This window comes from Phacochoerus africanus, chromosome 3, assembly GCF_016906955.1.
Source record: "Phacochoerus africanus isolate WHEZ1 chromosome 3, ROS_Pafr_v1, whole genome shotgun sequence".
Lineage (NCBI taxonomy): Eukaryota > Metazoa > Chordata > Mammalia > Artiodactyla > Suidae > Phacochoerus > Phacochoerus africanus.
The window spans coordinates 141,709,766-141,725,958 of NC_062546.1; the positions used below are offsets into that span (position 1 = coordinate 141,709,766).

Here is a 16,193-nt window from a genome sequence, read left to right on the forward strand (position 1 = left end):
CGTCCCTGTGGGATATTATTATTATTATTTAAAATTTTTTTTTGTTATTTCCCCAATACAATTTCTTTTCTACTGTACAGCATGGTGACCCAGTTACACATACATGTATACATTCTTTTTTCTCCCATTATCATGCTTCATCATACGTGACCAGACATAGTTCTCAGTGCTATGCAGCAGGATCTCATTGCTAATCCATTCCAAAAGCAATAGTTTGCACCTATTAACCCCAAGCTCCCAATCCATTTTACTTCCTCTCCCTCCCCCCTGGCAACCACAAGTCTATTCTCCAAGTCCATGATTTTCTTTTCTGTGGAAATGTTCATTTGTGCCATATATTAGATTCCAGATATAAGTGATATCATATGGTATTTGTCTTTCTCTTTCTGACTTACTTCACTGAGTATCAGAGTCTCTAGTTCCATCCGTGTTGCTGCAAATAGCATTATTTCATTCTTTTTTATGGCTGAGTAGTATTCCATTGTGTATATATACCACATCTTCCGAATCCAAACATCTGTCGATGGACATTTGGGTTGTTTCCATGTCTTGGCTATTGTGAATAGTGCTGCAGTGAACATATGGGTGCATGTGTCTTTTTTAAGAAAAGTTTTGTCTGGATATATCCAAGAGTGGGATATTAAGTGTTGATCTTCAGTAGACACTTGAATGTAGGGTTTGGAGTTCAGGGATGAGATTTCTGCTGAGATTTGGGAGTTGTCTTGATAGTTGGCAGTCGAAGCTATGAACTGGATAAAGTCACCTAGAACAAGAATAGAAAGCTGAGAATAAAATCTGAGGGCCATGGAGTAGAAGAGGAGTTCATCAAGTGGCTGATTTGTGATATTGGACAAGGAGGGGTTATGGAATGCAGCACTGCAGAAGAATGTGCATTTACTATATGCTAAAGCCTTAAAAGACAAGGTAGAGTCTATGGCTTAGTAATTAATTAATAGATGTATGTGTTGAGTACTATGTTATCTCACTTGATTTTCAGCTGATCCAACTGCTTAATATTCCCACTTGACAGGTCAGGCAGCAGGTATGGAAAAGTTAAGTAACTTGCTCACAGTTTTATAGGTATAGGTGACAGAGTCAGGATTTGAGTTCATGCAAATCCACGTTTTAAGGATCTGATCTTAAACACTGTTCATGATGGCTCCCTTCAAAGGAAATTGGGGGAGATTCTGATTTAGCTAATTTATGTATAATATTTTACTAAAATGATTATAGTAACAGAGGGGCAGACTTGTTTTATTTTTATTTTTGATTGTGGTAAAATTAAAATCCACATAAAATGAAATTTACCATTTTATTAACCTTTTTAAAAGTATACAGTTCAGTAATGTTAGGTATATTCAAGTTGTTGTGCAACCAACCTCAAGAACTTTTTGTTTTGCAAAACCAAAACTCTGTACCCAATAAACTCCCCATTTTCCCTTTTCCTCAGCCCCTGACAACCATCATGATACTTTGTGTCTGATTTTGACTACTCTAAGTACCTCATATAATCATAGAGTGTATGTATTTTGTGACTGTCTCATTTCATTTAACATAATGTCTTGAAGGTTCATCCATGTTACATCATGTGTCAGAAGTTCATTTTTATGGAAGTCCAACTTTTATTTATTAGAACAGTTTTCTGTAGATGTTTATTCACATGTTGAAGAAGATCTTACTCTCAGATTGGTTTTGGAAAAATCTCAGGGATGGTGAAACAGTGCAGATCTTCATAACTCTATACTGGTATTATATTAACTTAATAATTATTATTATTTTTTCTTTTTCTTTTTAGGGCTGTACACACGGCATACGGAATTTCCAAAGCTAGGGGCTGAATTGGAGCCTCAGTCACTGGCCTTCACCATAGCCACAGCAACACCAGGTCTGAGCCACATCTGTGATCTACACTGCAGCTCGTGCAGCACCAGATCCTTAATCTATTGAGCAAGGCGAGGGATCAAACCTGCATCCTCATAGATACTAGTGGGGTTCTTAACCTGCTGATCTTCAATGGGAACTCCACATTAGCATAAATAACTGAATGTTTTGGATAAAAATTTTAACAGGAGGAAACTTTACTAAAAACTTTAAAAAGCATTAGAAATTAATTTTTTAATTTTTAATTTTTCTTGTTTAAGAAGGACAAATGTGGTATACTTTTTCACTGTAGTGATCATGTGGCCTGTGGGAGTCACAAATTTAAAACGTAATTTTTCACAAGGATACTGAAGGTCTATGACATACAGTGTACTAAGCTTTCCTGTATTAACTGTGTTCAGCACGGATGTGGGGAGCATGTCACCCACCAGGCAAAACCTTTAGGGCTGTGGTCAGAGCCTCTTACTATTCTGAATATAACAGTGGAGTTTAGGGCTGTGGTCAGAGGCTCTTACTATTCTGAATAAAACAGTGGAGTCCAGACTAGGTCCTTAGTTTACTACTTGTTAATTTTAGGAAGTAACAAGTTTTTTAAGCTTGGATTTCCCTATACAAAATGGGAATATTCAGTTTCTGCCGCATAGGGTTCTCATAGGAAATTAAATCTGAATAAAGTGTTAGCACAATAAAGTGTTGGCACACAGTAAGTGCTCAGCGAGTGTTAGCTATGATTACTGTTCTTGTTACTGTTATCATGTTTGGTATTCATGCCTTTGAAGATTCCCAAATGGTCTACTGTAAAGGGAAATCTATTACATCCCTTGTTCTGGGCTAGATGCTTCAGAGGATTCAAAGTTGAGGAGTATACAATTTCTGCCTTTAAGGAGCTTGCATTTAGGTGTTTAAAATGGAATAATTTTATCTACAGTGGGTTTTTGAGCCATAACTTCCAAAATTTTACTTTTAAATAAAAAAGTATAGGAATAAATTGAGGTAAAAATGTGGTTTTAGCATTTTAAAACCTTTGAACTTGGTGAAGTGTTCTTTGACGTGGATTTTGTTTATTTCAGCCGGCACCTAACCAAGTCACTTTTCACCTGCCACTACATCGTTATTACGCTATGTTTTTGAGTAAGGTAAGAGTGTCATTACACAATTGTTTAGTTTTTGAATATTTGGAACTATGTATTAAATTAGTAATTTTTTTAATTGTAATTTTTAGGCTGTGAAATGTCAAGAACTAGATTTGGATTCTGTTTTACCTGATCAGGAAATGTTAATGAAACTAATGATTCATCCACTCCAAATTCAGGTACGTATTCAGGCTTTTAAAAGGTTTTGAATTGAGTTCCTTGGTTAAGTGATTCTTCCTTTATTTTATCTGGTGCCTTTATCGTTGTTATTATAGCTAAAATGTTTGAAATTAAAAAAAGAGTTTTGTGTTTTTGTATATTTAGGTGTTTTTTATTTTATGAGATTTACATTTAGTTATAATTTCCCTAGGAATTCTTTTCACTATATTTATTTATAGGAGAGTTTTAACATTCTTCAGCACTGTTTTGGGAGTCAGGAGACCCAACAAATTCTAGCCTTAGTGCTACCACTATTTTATTATCCATGTTGTTTGGAGTGCTTCACCTACTCAAGTCTTAGTTTCCCATTTGTAAAATGAGAGGAGAGAAAAGAGAAGACAATTATCCTACGTACTCACTGTAGTTTCTTTCATTTCTAACATTATGATTTGGTGGACTACCTTTTATATACCTTAGGGGGATTTTCACATCAGTTTGTTTATCCTGGCAGTTTTGGATTTGTTAGTCATTATTGAATTTTAACTTTGGGAGTTAGAAACAAAGAAGAGATGAAGTTATGACTGTGCTTAGTTTTAGTTGATACAGACAAAAATACATGAAGAGTTAAATATTAATATAGTAAGAAAATTTATTCTAATCTGACCTTCTCTTACCATTCAGATTTTATTTTATTTTTATTTTTTATTTTTTTTTGGTCTTTTTGCCATTTCTAGGGCCGCTCCCGTGGCACATGGAGGTTCCCAGGATAGGGATCGAATTGGAGCTATAGCCGCTGGCCTACACCACAAACACAGCAACGCGGGATCTGAGCCGCATCTGCAACCTACACCACAGTTCACGGCAATGCCGGATCATTAACCCAGTGAGCAAGGCCAGGGATCGAACCCACAACCTCATAGTTCCTAGTTGGATTCATTAACCACTGAGCCATGACGGGAACTCCTTACCATTCAGATTTTAGAAAATGACTAGGTTGGGAGTTCCTGTTGTGGCTCAGTGGTAACAAATCTGACTAGCATCCATGAGGACACAGTTCAATCCCTGGCCTTGCTCAGTGGGTTAAGGATCTGGTGTTGCCGTGAGCTGAGGTGTAGGTTGCAGCCATGGCTTGGATCTGGTGTTGCTGGCTCTGGCATAAGCCAGTGGCTACAGTTCTAATTTTATCCCTAACCTGGGAACTTCCATATGCTGTGGTGCGGCCCTAAGAAGATGAAAAAAAAGAAGAAAAGAAAATGATTAGGTTGCATATTGAATTAGAGTGAATTAAAGATTATATTGGACAATTAGCTTTGTTTTATACTTATTTCTGTGTTTCTTTAAGCATATGTGTGTGTATGTATATATATTTTTTATTTTAATTAATTAATTAATTTATTTATTTTTTGTCTTTTTGCTATTTCTTTGGGCCGCTCCCGCAGCATATTTTTTTTTTTAAAAAGGAAAAAGTTAAATATATGTTAATGATTCCTCATAGAAAATTTCAGTAGAAATTGTTATAAATGCATCTGGGAGTCAACATGAAAAACTAACTTCATGTATAAGCTCCAAAAGAAGGGAGTATATAAAACTAATGTTCATTTTAAAATTTAAAAGTATATATTTGAATTAAATATCTTAGACATTGGATAGCGTGTCAGGCTGACACTGTGATTAAGTTATAAAATATTTTTGAATAATTGTTTATAGTAATATGATTTTATATAGGTCGACTTTAGATGACTTCTTTGTCCAAAGTACTTAATTTTTATTTTACTAGGCAAGTCTTGCTGAAATCCACAGCAATATGTGGGTAAGAAATGGTCTGCAAATCAAAGGACAAGCCATGACCTATGTCCAGTCTCATTTCTGTAATTCCATGATTGATCCTGACATTTACCTGCTACAGGTAAGCCAACTTGATAATGCTGATGTTGTACTTTAGAAGTATCTCATTTGTGGGAGTTCCCTTCTTGGCTCAGTAGTTAATGAACCTGGCTAGGATCCATGAGGAGGTGGGTTCGGGTTCGATCCCTGGCCTTGCTCAATGGGATAAGGATCTGGTGTTGGCTCTGAGCTGTGGTGTAGGTCGCAGACACGGCTCTGATCCCATATTGCTGTGGCTGTGGTGTAGGCCAGGGGCTACAGCTCCAATTTGACCCCTACCCTGGGAACTTTCATAGGCTGAGAGTATGGCCCTAAAAAGAAAAAAAAAATTTTATTTGTACCTGTGGGATTTTAATTTGTACAGGTGACTAAATGAAAACACTGAAAGATCAATGTTATTGAAAGAAGATTTTATTATTTTTATTTTCCAAAGAATGGGGGCATGCCACACCATGCAGGACCAGAGGGGAAGTATTAGATTTTGGTCAGGAGGCAAAAGGAAGAGTGAGGGGAAATCCGTGATCAGAACCTTTATTAGGGTTTCTATGGGAAAGGCATGGCAGAGCAGAGGAAACAGTTTAGGACTGGCTCATTTGAATAATCTTGGTAGGCTTTGGGCAGAAAGGCTGCCCTTAGCTATCTGGTACCTGGCCCTTGGCAGGAGGCCAGGAGGCCAGGAGGGATATTGGCTTGGTATGTGAATTAAATAAATGGCTTGTGTGGGTGCGTATAAAAGACTTGCTTTCAAGTAAGCTGTTTACCACCTTTAGAAATTAGCTAGCCCTAAGAGGGGTAGTTTCTCCTCTGGTTTTATAAGGGCCCCCTAGGTATCAAAACATCATAAGATAAAACAGAAAACATGATTAATACAAGAAGCAAAACTAAATACTGAGAAAGTTTGTGGGTTTTAGTTATTTTTATTCTTCTGTCTTTTAAAGGTTTGTGCATCTAGACTTGATCCAGATTATTTTATTTCATCTGTCTTTGAAAGGTAAGCATAATTTTATTAAGACAGGTATTAGGAAGTATTTGGAATTTAAATTAATTTTGTTTTAACTTTAAAAAATCTGTCTCAAATTTTTTTTAAATAGATTTAAGGTAGTGGATTTGTTGACAATGGCTTCACAACATCAAAACACAGTACTTGATGCAGAGCACGAGAGATCCATGTTAGAAGGCGCTCTTACATTTCTTGTGATTCTTTTGAGTCTTCGTTTACATTTAGGTAAAAAGCACTAATACAGATACTTGGGTATTAACTATTAACCTTCCTTTCTTTCCCTCTCCCTGTGGTAGTAACTGGCTTATGGAAAAAAAAGGAAGGGATGTGTTTCAAACTCTTGATATGTGTTTTACCGTGATACTCCTTTTAGAATATCCTTTAAAAAACTCTACTTAATGGAACTGCAAACAGCAGAGTAGTTAAACTGCAGTTATATTTGGGATATTGCATTCTTTGCTCTTTGATTGTTAAAGCATCTCATTGTTGGTAACACAGTTTAATTTACAGATACTCAGATGTATGACTTCTATTTTTAATTTTAGGAATGTCTGATGATGAGATTCTCAGGGCAGAAATGGTAGCCCAGCTGTGTATGAATGACAGGACACATAGTTCATTACTGGACCTCATATCCTTTGAAAACTTAGTTTTCTGTTTGTTGCAGGATCTAAGATATAAGTAGCATTTATGGATTAAAGATATGTCCACTTTTTTTATTAAAAATTTTTTTTGAAATTGAAAAATAATATGGAAAAAACACTCCAATTGTTTGTCCAGTTCTGTATTCAGATCAGGGGCAGATGTTTTTGCTTCTCAGGGTACTCTTGTTAGACCTCTGTTACTCCAGGATCTGATTTTCTTGGACAGCATTTGCAAAGGGGAGCCGGACACTTGATAAAAGACAGCTAGGTCTACTTTATGTATACAGCCAGCCTGGAAATCATGGTTAAAATTTAAGGGTACATCTTGTAATTATTACCAGGGTTTTAAACATTTTGATGATTTTTTTCTTAGAACTTAGTCTTAATCTGAGAGGCTTTAAGGATAGAGACTACTGTCTACAAACTTTAAAAACTTAGAATTCGGAGTTCCCGTCGTGGCGCAGTGGTTAACGAATCCGACTAGGAACCATGAGGTTGCAGATTCGGTCCCTGCCCTTGCTCAGTGGGTTAACGATCCGGTGTTGCCGTGAGCTGTGGTGTAGGTTGCAGACGCGGCTCGGATCCCGCGTTGCTGTGGCTCTGGCGTAGGCTGGTGGCTGCAGCTCCGATTCGACCCCTAGCCTGGGAACCTCCATATGCCGCGGGAGCGGCCCAAGAAATAGAAAAAAAAAAAAAACCAAAAAAAAAACCCCCCTTAGAATTCTCTGTATAGGACTGAGCCTGTAATGGACATTTTATTATCTTTTAAGTTATTGTTAAAATTTTAGGCAATGCTCTTCATGTTATATTGTGATAAAATTTATTTTGTAAAATTTTGACTATATTTATTCTGTACATTATGATTATGTTTGAAATAATTGACTAAAATTTGGTGAAATAGCTCCTACTTGAATGCCTATATCATAATCTTGAAGATTTTCATAGGCAATTTGATACTGTCTGATGATTTTATTCAACCATTATATACTGTGTATCAGTGCTGTAACAGTGTAAAGCATTCTTTGTAACTTTGAATTTAAAAAAAAATTGTATAGATTAATGTAAGACCAATTGGAAAGAATCCTTGTGGTTTTCTGGTTTTCCTCTTTTTTAAAAATTTGCTTGGTATCTTTTTCTTTTTTATTTCAAGGATGACATTTTGTGTTTTTGGAAAAATAATCTTTATTCAAAAATCTAGACTGACTTTTAGCATACTCTGATTTTCTAAGGGAAAATAGAAGATAATTTGCAAAATGATGAACAGGAGATTAATTTTAAGTTTTTTTTCATTTACTGAAACTATTAATTTGTTTTAGGGGAAATATACTTCAAAACTACTTAAGTATGTAATTTATTAGTAGGCTTCTATATTAAAACTATTTTAAAAATTCATTGTTAATAAAAGTTATTATTGAACTATTATATGGCCCTCTTGTGGCTGACGTTATATATTACAACCAGTTACTTGGCATATTTTAGCAGTCAGAAACTAACATATCTTGGTAAGATTTTAAAGCTGGCTTTAATTATAATTTTTTTTCTTGACGCATACATCATATTCCAGAAAATCCAAATCCAAAAAGTGGCATTATTCCAGGCAGTTATAGCTTTGAATCAGTTTTATCAGCTGTAGCTGATTTTAAGGCTCCTGTTTTTGAACCTGGAGGTTCTATGCAACAAGGCATGTATACACCTAAAGGTATGTTTATATATGTATTTTTTCAAATGTTAGTTTTCTGAAGGTTCAATGTATATACCAAAATAAAATGTTTTTATTGTTTTAGCTTTGATTTTTCCCCTTAATTTTCTTTTAGATGTATATTTGTCTTCTGATATGATGACATTGACTCCATTTATTTACAAATATATAGTTTATGTTACAGTAGGCTTCTTACCTGATTTAAATTATAAAAGGAACTTTACATATGAATTCAAGTTTATTTTTATAATGGAATGACCCAGAAGTTATAAGGTATAATATATACTTAAAAATACCTTGAATGTATTTGTCCTCTAAATTAGATTTTGAAATAGTTCTAACTACACAAATTTTAACTTGAAACAGTTAAAATCTATATGGAATGCTGGTAACATTCTTACACATTTTGAACCTATTTAATACTTAGAAACCTTTTCCTTAAGTGGTTGGTTTTCTAAGTTTTTCCCCCTGAATTTGTAGATGACATGCTTAACAGGAGACAGAAGTAGATGATATCTTGATTCATGGTCTTCTTCACCTTTACATTTTCACTGATATAAGTTAAAATTGTGAAGAAGATAGCAGTTACATGCTTCTTGATCCCCCTTTCCCTTGATACAGCAAAGTAAGCTTTATCACATGGGATTTTTCAGAGAGTTCTCAAAAAGAGTAAGAACAATCTAGAATCTCTGATTGGAATGTATTCCATTAAAGGAAAGCACAGTATTTCTTTATTATGGAGAACACTTTATAACTAAAATTTAGATGATCTTCAAATTAGAGTGATGTTCTTGTATTAAAATGCGATTATTGGGAGTTCCTGTCATGGCTCAGTGGAAACAAATCTGACTGGTATCTGTGAGGATGCAGTTCAATCCCTGGCCTTGCTCAGTGGGTTAAGGATCCGGTGTTTCTGTGAGCTGTGTTGTAGGTTGCAGATGTGGCTCAGATCTGGTGTTGCTGTGGTTGTGGCATAGGCCAGCAGCTACAGCTCTGATTTGACCCCTAGCCTGGGAACCTCCATATGCCTCAGGTGCGGCCCTAAAAAGACAAAAAAAAAAAAAAGTGATAATTGACTCAGACCCACTCATGGTCCTTATTAAAATACAGGTTTTGAGAGTTCCCCTGTGGTACAGTGGGCTAAGGATCTAATGCTGTCACTGCCACAGCTCACGTTGCTGCTGTGGTGCATGTTCTCTCCCTGGCCCGGGAACTTCTGGGACATGCCGTGGGACAAGTCATGGTCATAGTCCAAAAAACCAAAAAACAAAGCAGATTTCTATGCCTCAGCCCCAGTCTTCTTTCATCCAGCTCTTTGGGGATAGATTCTGTAAATCTTCCTTTTTACCAAGCTCCATAGGACGATTATCATGCACAGGAAAGTTTGAGACACAGAGAGCACCGGGCATTTGACGATTAGAATTAAGAATTTTGGTTTCATTTTCAAATACAGTAGCCGAATTGTATTAGCTAGTTTTACGATGTTGAAAAAGTTTTTTTATCTTTGGATTTGACTTCTTATTTGTAAAATGGAAGAGTTTGAATAGATGAGTGATTTTTAAGCTTTTTAAAAGTGGTTAAAATAAGCCTTCAGTTTTAGGGAACTAAGCCCCAAGTCAGTCTGTTATGCAAAAGCAGTAAAAGCAAATCTACTCTTGTTAAAGGGAGTGTGGAGAGTGGACATAGTTTTATATCTGTTTTACCATCTTTGTGTTACTAAAGTAGCTCCTGTTAAATCTCTGTGGAAATCTCACTCCATGGAACACTATTTGAGGCCTCCTGGACTATTAGTTAATCATGAAAGTTTTCTTCCATTTCAGTGGTTTTAGAATTCTGACAAAAGCACTGGCATTTTAATTATGCAATTTAATAGATTTAAAACCGAGGAACAATAAATGACAATGGAAATAGCAACAAAGGTCTTTGTCTTTGTGAAGGCCTAAACATACTTATGATAACTTAAGATGAATAGCTTGTCATATGAAATAGAGACAATTGTTGACAATTTTTTTTTAATGCCAAAAAGTTGAAATTATAGTAGATATGTAGGGAGACGCTTAAGCTTCCTCTCCCCCTTTTATGTATTGTTCCTACGGCATATAGAAGTTCCTGAGCCAGGGATTGAACCTGTGCCACAGCAGTAACCTGAGCCATAGCAGTAACCCAAGCCACAGCAGTGACACCATTGGATACTTAACCTGCTGCACCACCGGGAGCTCCATAAGTTTCTTATGTTTTCAAATGTTAAGAATTCTGCTAGAGAGAATGAGAGGGGAGAAAACTTAATGTAGGAAACAGACTCTCTTGAGGCAGTGGTTTCTAAAATTATTCTCAGGCCATGTTTTAGAATTTTTTGGTCACATGCAAATTCCATTTCTACTCTTATATACTTAGTAGGCTATGTTTTCTTTTGATTCACTTTTCAAACGTCTCCTCATCCTAAGCATTGTTATTAGTGAGATCATGGGTTTTATTTGCAATACACAATTTTCTAGTATATATTAATGTAATTGTATAGCTTTAACATAAAAAACTTATTGCACTTACTACTTAAAATTATCTTGTGTACAACTAGTGTACACATACCACACATGGGATAGTGGTTCCTCATTATGGAGAAAGTAAGGAGATCAGTTATTGCTTTGAGCAAGAGAACAGAAAATCTTTTGTAAGCCAAAAATGTTCATAAAGTAAGCTCTTAAAAATTAAAAGATCCTTAATTTTTTAATCTAGCTTTCACATTTGTGTGTGTGTGTGTGTTTAGGGCCACACTTGCGGCATGTGGATGATCCCAGGCTAGGGGTCAAATTGGAGCTGAGGTCATTGGCCTGTACCACAGCCACAGCAATGAGGGATTCAAGCTGCGTCTGTGACCTACACCACAGCTCATGGCAACGCCAGATCCTTAACCCACTGAGCAAGGCCAGGGATCGAACCTGCATCCTCATGGTTACTAGTCAGATTCATTTCTGTTGAGCCACGACGGGAACTCCTAGCTTTCACATTTTTATCTTTGAGTACTTTCAAAAATGTTGATTCATTTTGTTTCTTATTTTCTGCCTAGCACTTTACAAAAAAAAAAAACCACTAAACTTTTATTGAGGAATTATCACATTATAAAACTTTTTTGTTTACTAGTTCTTGCTGAACTTAAGAACCATCATAATAATGAAATGAAATTTGATTTAGAGAAGTTGTCATGGTGTGAAGCTCATTAAGGCAAATATATCATCAAATTAAACTTTCCCATCTTTTAAATTTAAGATATACTTAAATGTAATTAATCATTGACTAATAAAGATTGACTTTATTCCTAAGAAGTCAGTATTTTGTTTCTGCTCTCTTTTGAAAAATAGCTGAAGTCTGGGATCACGAGTTTGACCCTGTCATGGTCATTCTTCGAACAGTTTATCGTAGAGATGTGCAGTCTGCAATGGACAGATATACAGCATTGTAAGTCCATTACATTGGTTAGTATAATAATGGGTATCTTGTATTTACATAGAAAAATTTCAGTTGTAATGCAGATGTGAGATATGGTCTCATTAAAGTATACTCACAATCTTTAGAGGGGAAAATATTTTAAGATTAAAAATAATAACCTGGCTGAGATTTATATTCAAATCCAAAATCCGATGTTAATCTGATAATAAATTTTATAAAACATCACGAGTAAACAAACAAACAAAAACCCCCCAAACTTATTTAGTTGTTACTTGACCAGTGGAACTCAAAACTTGGTTTTGTGTTGTTCTACTTTTAAACCAGTAGAGGAGGCACAAATTCAGAGAATAAAATTGTTTGCCATCAACAATGTAGATGATGAATAGCTACAAAAAGTGTGGTAATATTGCTGTCTTCTTGACAACTGGGAAAACTGTCAAAGTAAAATGAATTTTATTTGTGAATATATTACAAAGTTGTTTTTTTAAATTTACTTTTTAAAAATTTAAAAAATTTAAGAGTTCCCATCATGGCTCAACAGTTAGCGACCCTGACTAGCATCCATGAGGATGCGGGTTCGATCCCTGGCCTTGCTCAGTGGGTTAAGGATCCGGCATTGCTGTGAGCTCTGGTGTAGGCTGCAGACACAGCTCGGATCCCTCATTGCTGTGTCTGTGGCTGTGGCATAAGCTGGTAACCTCATCTCTGACTTGACCCCTAGCCTGGGATCATCCTTATGCTGCAAGTGCAGCCCTAAAAAGACAAAAGACAAAAATAAATGAATAAGTAAATAAAAAATTTTATAGCCACACCCGTGGCTTATGGAAGTTCCTGGGTCAGGGATTGAACCCAAGCTGCAGCTGTGACCTACACCAGAGCTGTGGCAATGCCAGATCCTTTAACTCCAGGATGAGGATCAAACCCATGCCTCTGCAGCAACCTGAGCCACTACGGTCAGATTCTTACCCTAGTGGCCCACAGTGGGAACTCTTGTATTTTTTTACTTATTTATTTTTGGCCATGCCCTCAGCATGTGGAAGTTCCCAGGCCAGGGATCTAACCTGCATCATAGCAGCAACCCGAGCTATTGCAATGACAACACCAGATCCTTAACCGGCTGTGCCACAAGAGATCTCCCAGAGTAAAACCTTTTAATCATTTTTTTTGGTAAATTAATCTGTGAAATTTTATGTGTATATTATTATATTAATCTAATAATATTTTGTGTATTTAAAGTAAATATTATATCCATGAAGAATGTGTTTCTATGTAAAACTTAATTTTTTTGAAATTTATTTTGTATGTGATATACAGCTTCTGTTTTCTTTATATGATATCTTATATGACTGTATAAATGACTGTTTCAGTTCTAATTAGAACATAATGAGAAAATAACCCTAAAGTGTAAGATTTATTGGCTATTGGTCATTTTGTTTTCTTTTGAAGAGCAAAAGTAGCAAAATTGATTTTACTTAGTGTGATTCTTTCTTATTTCAAGAAGGCATTAGAAAGGCCTTTTGAAGAATTATAGAGAAACATATTTGATAAATTAAAGTTATTGTGTCTTCAGAATCTAGCTTGATCCTAGGCAATTTGTAGACAATCAGTAATTGCTAAATGAATGAAATTTAAGTTTCTTAATTATTTTTTTCCTTTTTTGCTCTTTAGAGCCACACTTGCGGTATATGGAAGTTCCCAGGCTAAGAGCTGAATTGGAGCTGCTGCTGCCAGCCTGTACCACAGCCATAGCAATGCTGGATCTGAGCTGCATCTGCGACCTACACCACAGCTCACAGCAACAGTGGATCCTTAACCCACTGAGTGAGACCAGGGATTCAACCTGTATCCTCCTGGATACTAGTTGGGTTCATTACCACTGAGCCGCAGCAGGAACTCCAAGGTTCTTAAATTTTCTTATGCTGAGAGTTTAACTGAAAATAAGCCATTTGCTTTGTGTGATGTTTAGAATTATAGAATTATAGGATCAAGTCCTTCCCTCCAGCTGCTGTAAGTTCTTGGGGGCCATCACTAGATGAGGGGGTTGGGCAATAGCAAGAGGAGGCCCAAGAGAGTAGAGGTGGCTCAGCCTGCTTTCCTCACTCCCTCCTAAATGCCCCTTAATGGGCAGTTCGTCTTTTAAAATGAAACAAAACAAAAAAATCAAAACAAACCAACAGCTGGAAAACCATTCATTCAATTCAGTGTTATATTTTACATGTGACAACATTGTAGTCTGGAGAAGTTCAGTGAAATATGTTTGTTAATGGCAATGTTGGAACTATTGTCTAGGCCATTTCCAAAAGACAAATGTGATTTTTATATAGTGACTACTTTAAATCCAGCTGGAAAGCAAATTTTTTGAACTATAATCTCTGATATTTCTGTAGCTTCCCATCTTCTACCATGAAGGTTAATGGCTGCTGGCCCATGTTGGAAAGTACGATGTATGAGTTTATGTATGTCTTTTTTTTTTTTTTTGCCTCAAACTAGTCAATAATTAGGAGTTCCCGTCGTGGCGCAGTGGTTAACGAATCCGACTAGGAACCATGAGGTTGCGGGTTCGGTCCCTGCCCTTGCTCAGTGGGTTAAGGATCCAGTGTTGCCGTGAGCTGTGGTGTAGGTTGCAGACGCGGCTCGGATCCCGCGTTGCTGTGGCTCTGGCGTAGGCCAGTGGCTACAGCTCCGATTCAACCCCTAGCCTGGGAACCTCCATATGCCACGGGAGCCGCCCAAGAAATAGCAATAGCAACAACAACAACAACAACAACAACAACAACAACAACAACAAAAGACAAAAGACAAAAAAAAAAACTAGTCAATAATTAGATGTCAGTTTGAGTCACTTAAAATTTTTTGTTGTCATATAGCTTTTCATTTGCATTATTCCACTAATGCTTTTGAAAAGGGCGATCAGAATGATGTATTACCTGCTGCCTTGAACAAATATATAACCTTTGTTTTGGAACACTTTATTAGCCTAGGTGCTGCATATTTAGGGGCCTAGTGCTTAAAACAAACAAACAAACAAAAGCTAAAAATTGCTTTTCTATGCTAAATGCAGTAGGATAATTAAAACATTTATATCATATTGGGATTGATTTGAAAATTATGCTCATATGTAGCCACTATAGAAATCATTTGTTTGTTTGTTTGTTTGTGTTTTGTTTTTTTGGGTTGCGGGTGGCTGTGCCCACAACATATGGAAGTTCGCTGGCCAGGAACTGAACCCATGCCACAGCAGTGACCCAAGCCACTGTAGTGACCGTGCCAGATACTTAACCTATTTAGCCACATGAGAACTCCCAGTTTTTTTTTTTTTTTTTTAATGTAAAGTTAATGGCATCTTCTTTTTGAATCATAGATGCAACTCATATCTCTGGTATGTTAATGGTAATTTTTTTTTTCTTTTTTAAACGCAGATAAGGGCTTATTGCAAGGCCAAGCGAGGAGAATGGGTGGCTCTTGCTCTAAAAAACCCCTGAATTGCCTGATAGTTTCAGGGAGAAATTTCTATAGGCAAAATTAGGGCTGAGGGTGCAGGATGTGTGACTTTCTTTTGATTGGTTGGTGGTGAGGTAACAGGATGGTGCCCCCAGGAATCTTGTGCTTACCATCCTTCACCTGGTGGGGGTCCCAGATCCTGGGTATGTTGTTTCCATTCCCTTCCCATCCCAGGGATCACTCTTTTGCCTCGGAAAGATGACCAGAAACGACCCAAGGAGACCAGGTTCCTATAATTCTCTAACATCATATCCCTGTACAATTCCCATTGAACAATGTATGGAAATTCCCACTCATCCTGAGAAAATTTTGTGGCTGCAACCGGGAATGTCAGCAGTCCCTGAGAAGTTGCCATATCCTCCTCTTCCTCTTTCTCTGGATCATTTTCTCCTTGGAATTATGTTGAGAAATCACATTAGCACCTTGAAAATAAGCCTTTGCTCCCAACACACCCACAGGCGGAAGGATCTTGAAAGGCTGAAAACACCACCTTACCCTGACCTTTTTCTCAGAAGACATTCAGGAAAAATTAGCTGCTACATGGAAACCACACTGCGAATTTATTATTCTTTCCTGTTTACAGGTGTTCTCTCCTCCTATAGATGTCAGGAAATTCTGCTAACTCAGGGTATATGGGCTACACTGACTTTCCCCTGCCAAACCCATGTTACAGGAAAATTTGTTGCCTCTCCTTATAATTTTTGTGTTTTTAAGAAACCTTGTTGCCTCTCTTTATAATTTTTTTGTTTATAAGATTTTCCCCTCTTATCTGTTTCCTCTAAGTTGAGTTTTCTACTGTTTGTTCTCTAGCTTCTGTATTATAGGCATTCTTTGGGTGTCTGATAATT

At 36.6% G+C, this 16,193-nt stretch overlaps 1 protein-coding gene across 4 annotated transcripts in view; it reads left to right on the forward strand.

Annotated features, from left to right (window-relative positions):
* The window catches only part of UBR3 (ubiquitin protein ligase E3 component n-recognin 3), a 221,850-nt gene that overhangs the window by 88,011 nt on the left and 117,646 nt on the right, over window positions 1-16,193 (forward strand). For all 4 annotated transcript variants that reach the window (XM_047772845.1, XM_047772846.1, XM_047772847.1 and 1 more), the window contains exons 12-19: window positions 2,952-3,017; window positions 3,104-3,193; window positions 4,951-5,079; window positions 5,996-6,048; window positions 6,149-6,282; window positions 6,603-6,688; window positions 8,259-8,400; window positions 11,757-11,853. In XM_047772845.1, the coding sequence (XP_047628801.1) occupies window positions 2,952-3,017; window positions 3,104-3,193; window positions 4,951-5,079; window positions 5,996-6,048; window positions 6,149-6,282; window positions 6,603-6,688; window positions 8,259-8,400; window positions 11,757-11,853 (797 nt within the window). The remainder of the gene's footprint in view (window positions 1-2,951; window positions 3,018-3,103; window positions 3,194-4,950; window positions 5,080-5,995; window positions 6,049-6,148; window positions 6,283-6,602; window positions 6,689-8,258; window positions 8,401-11,756; window positions 11,854-16,193) is intronic.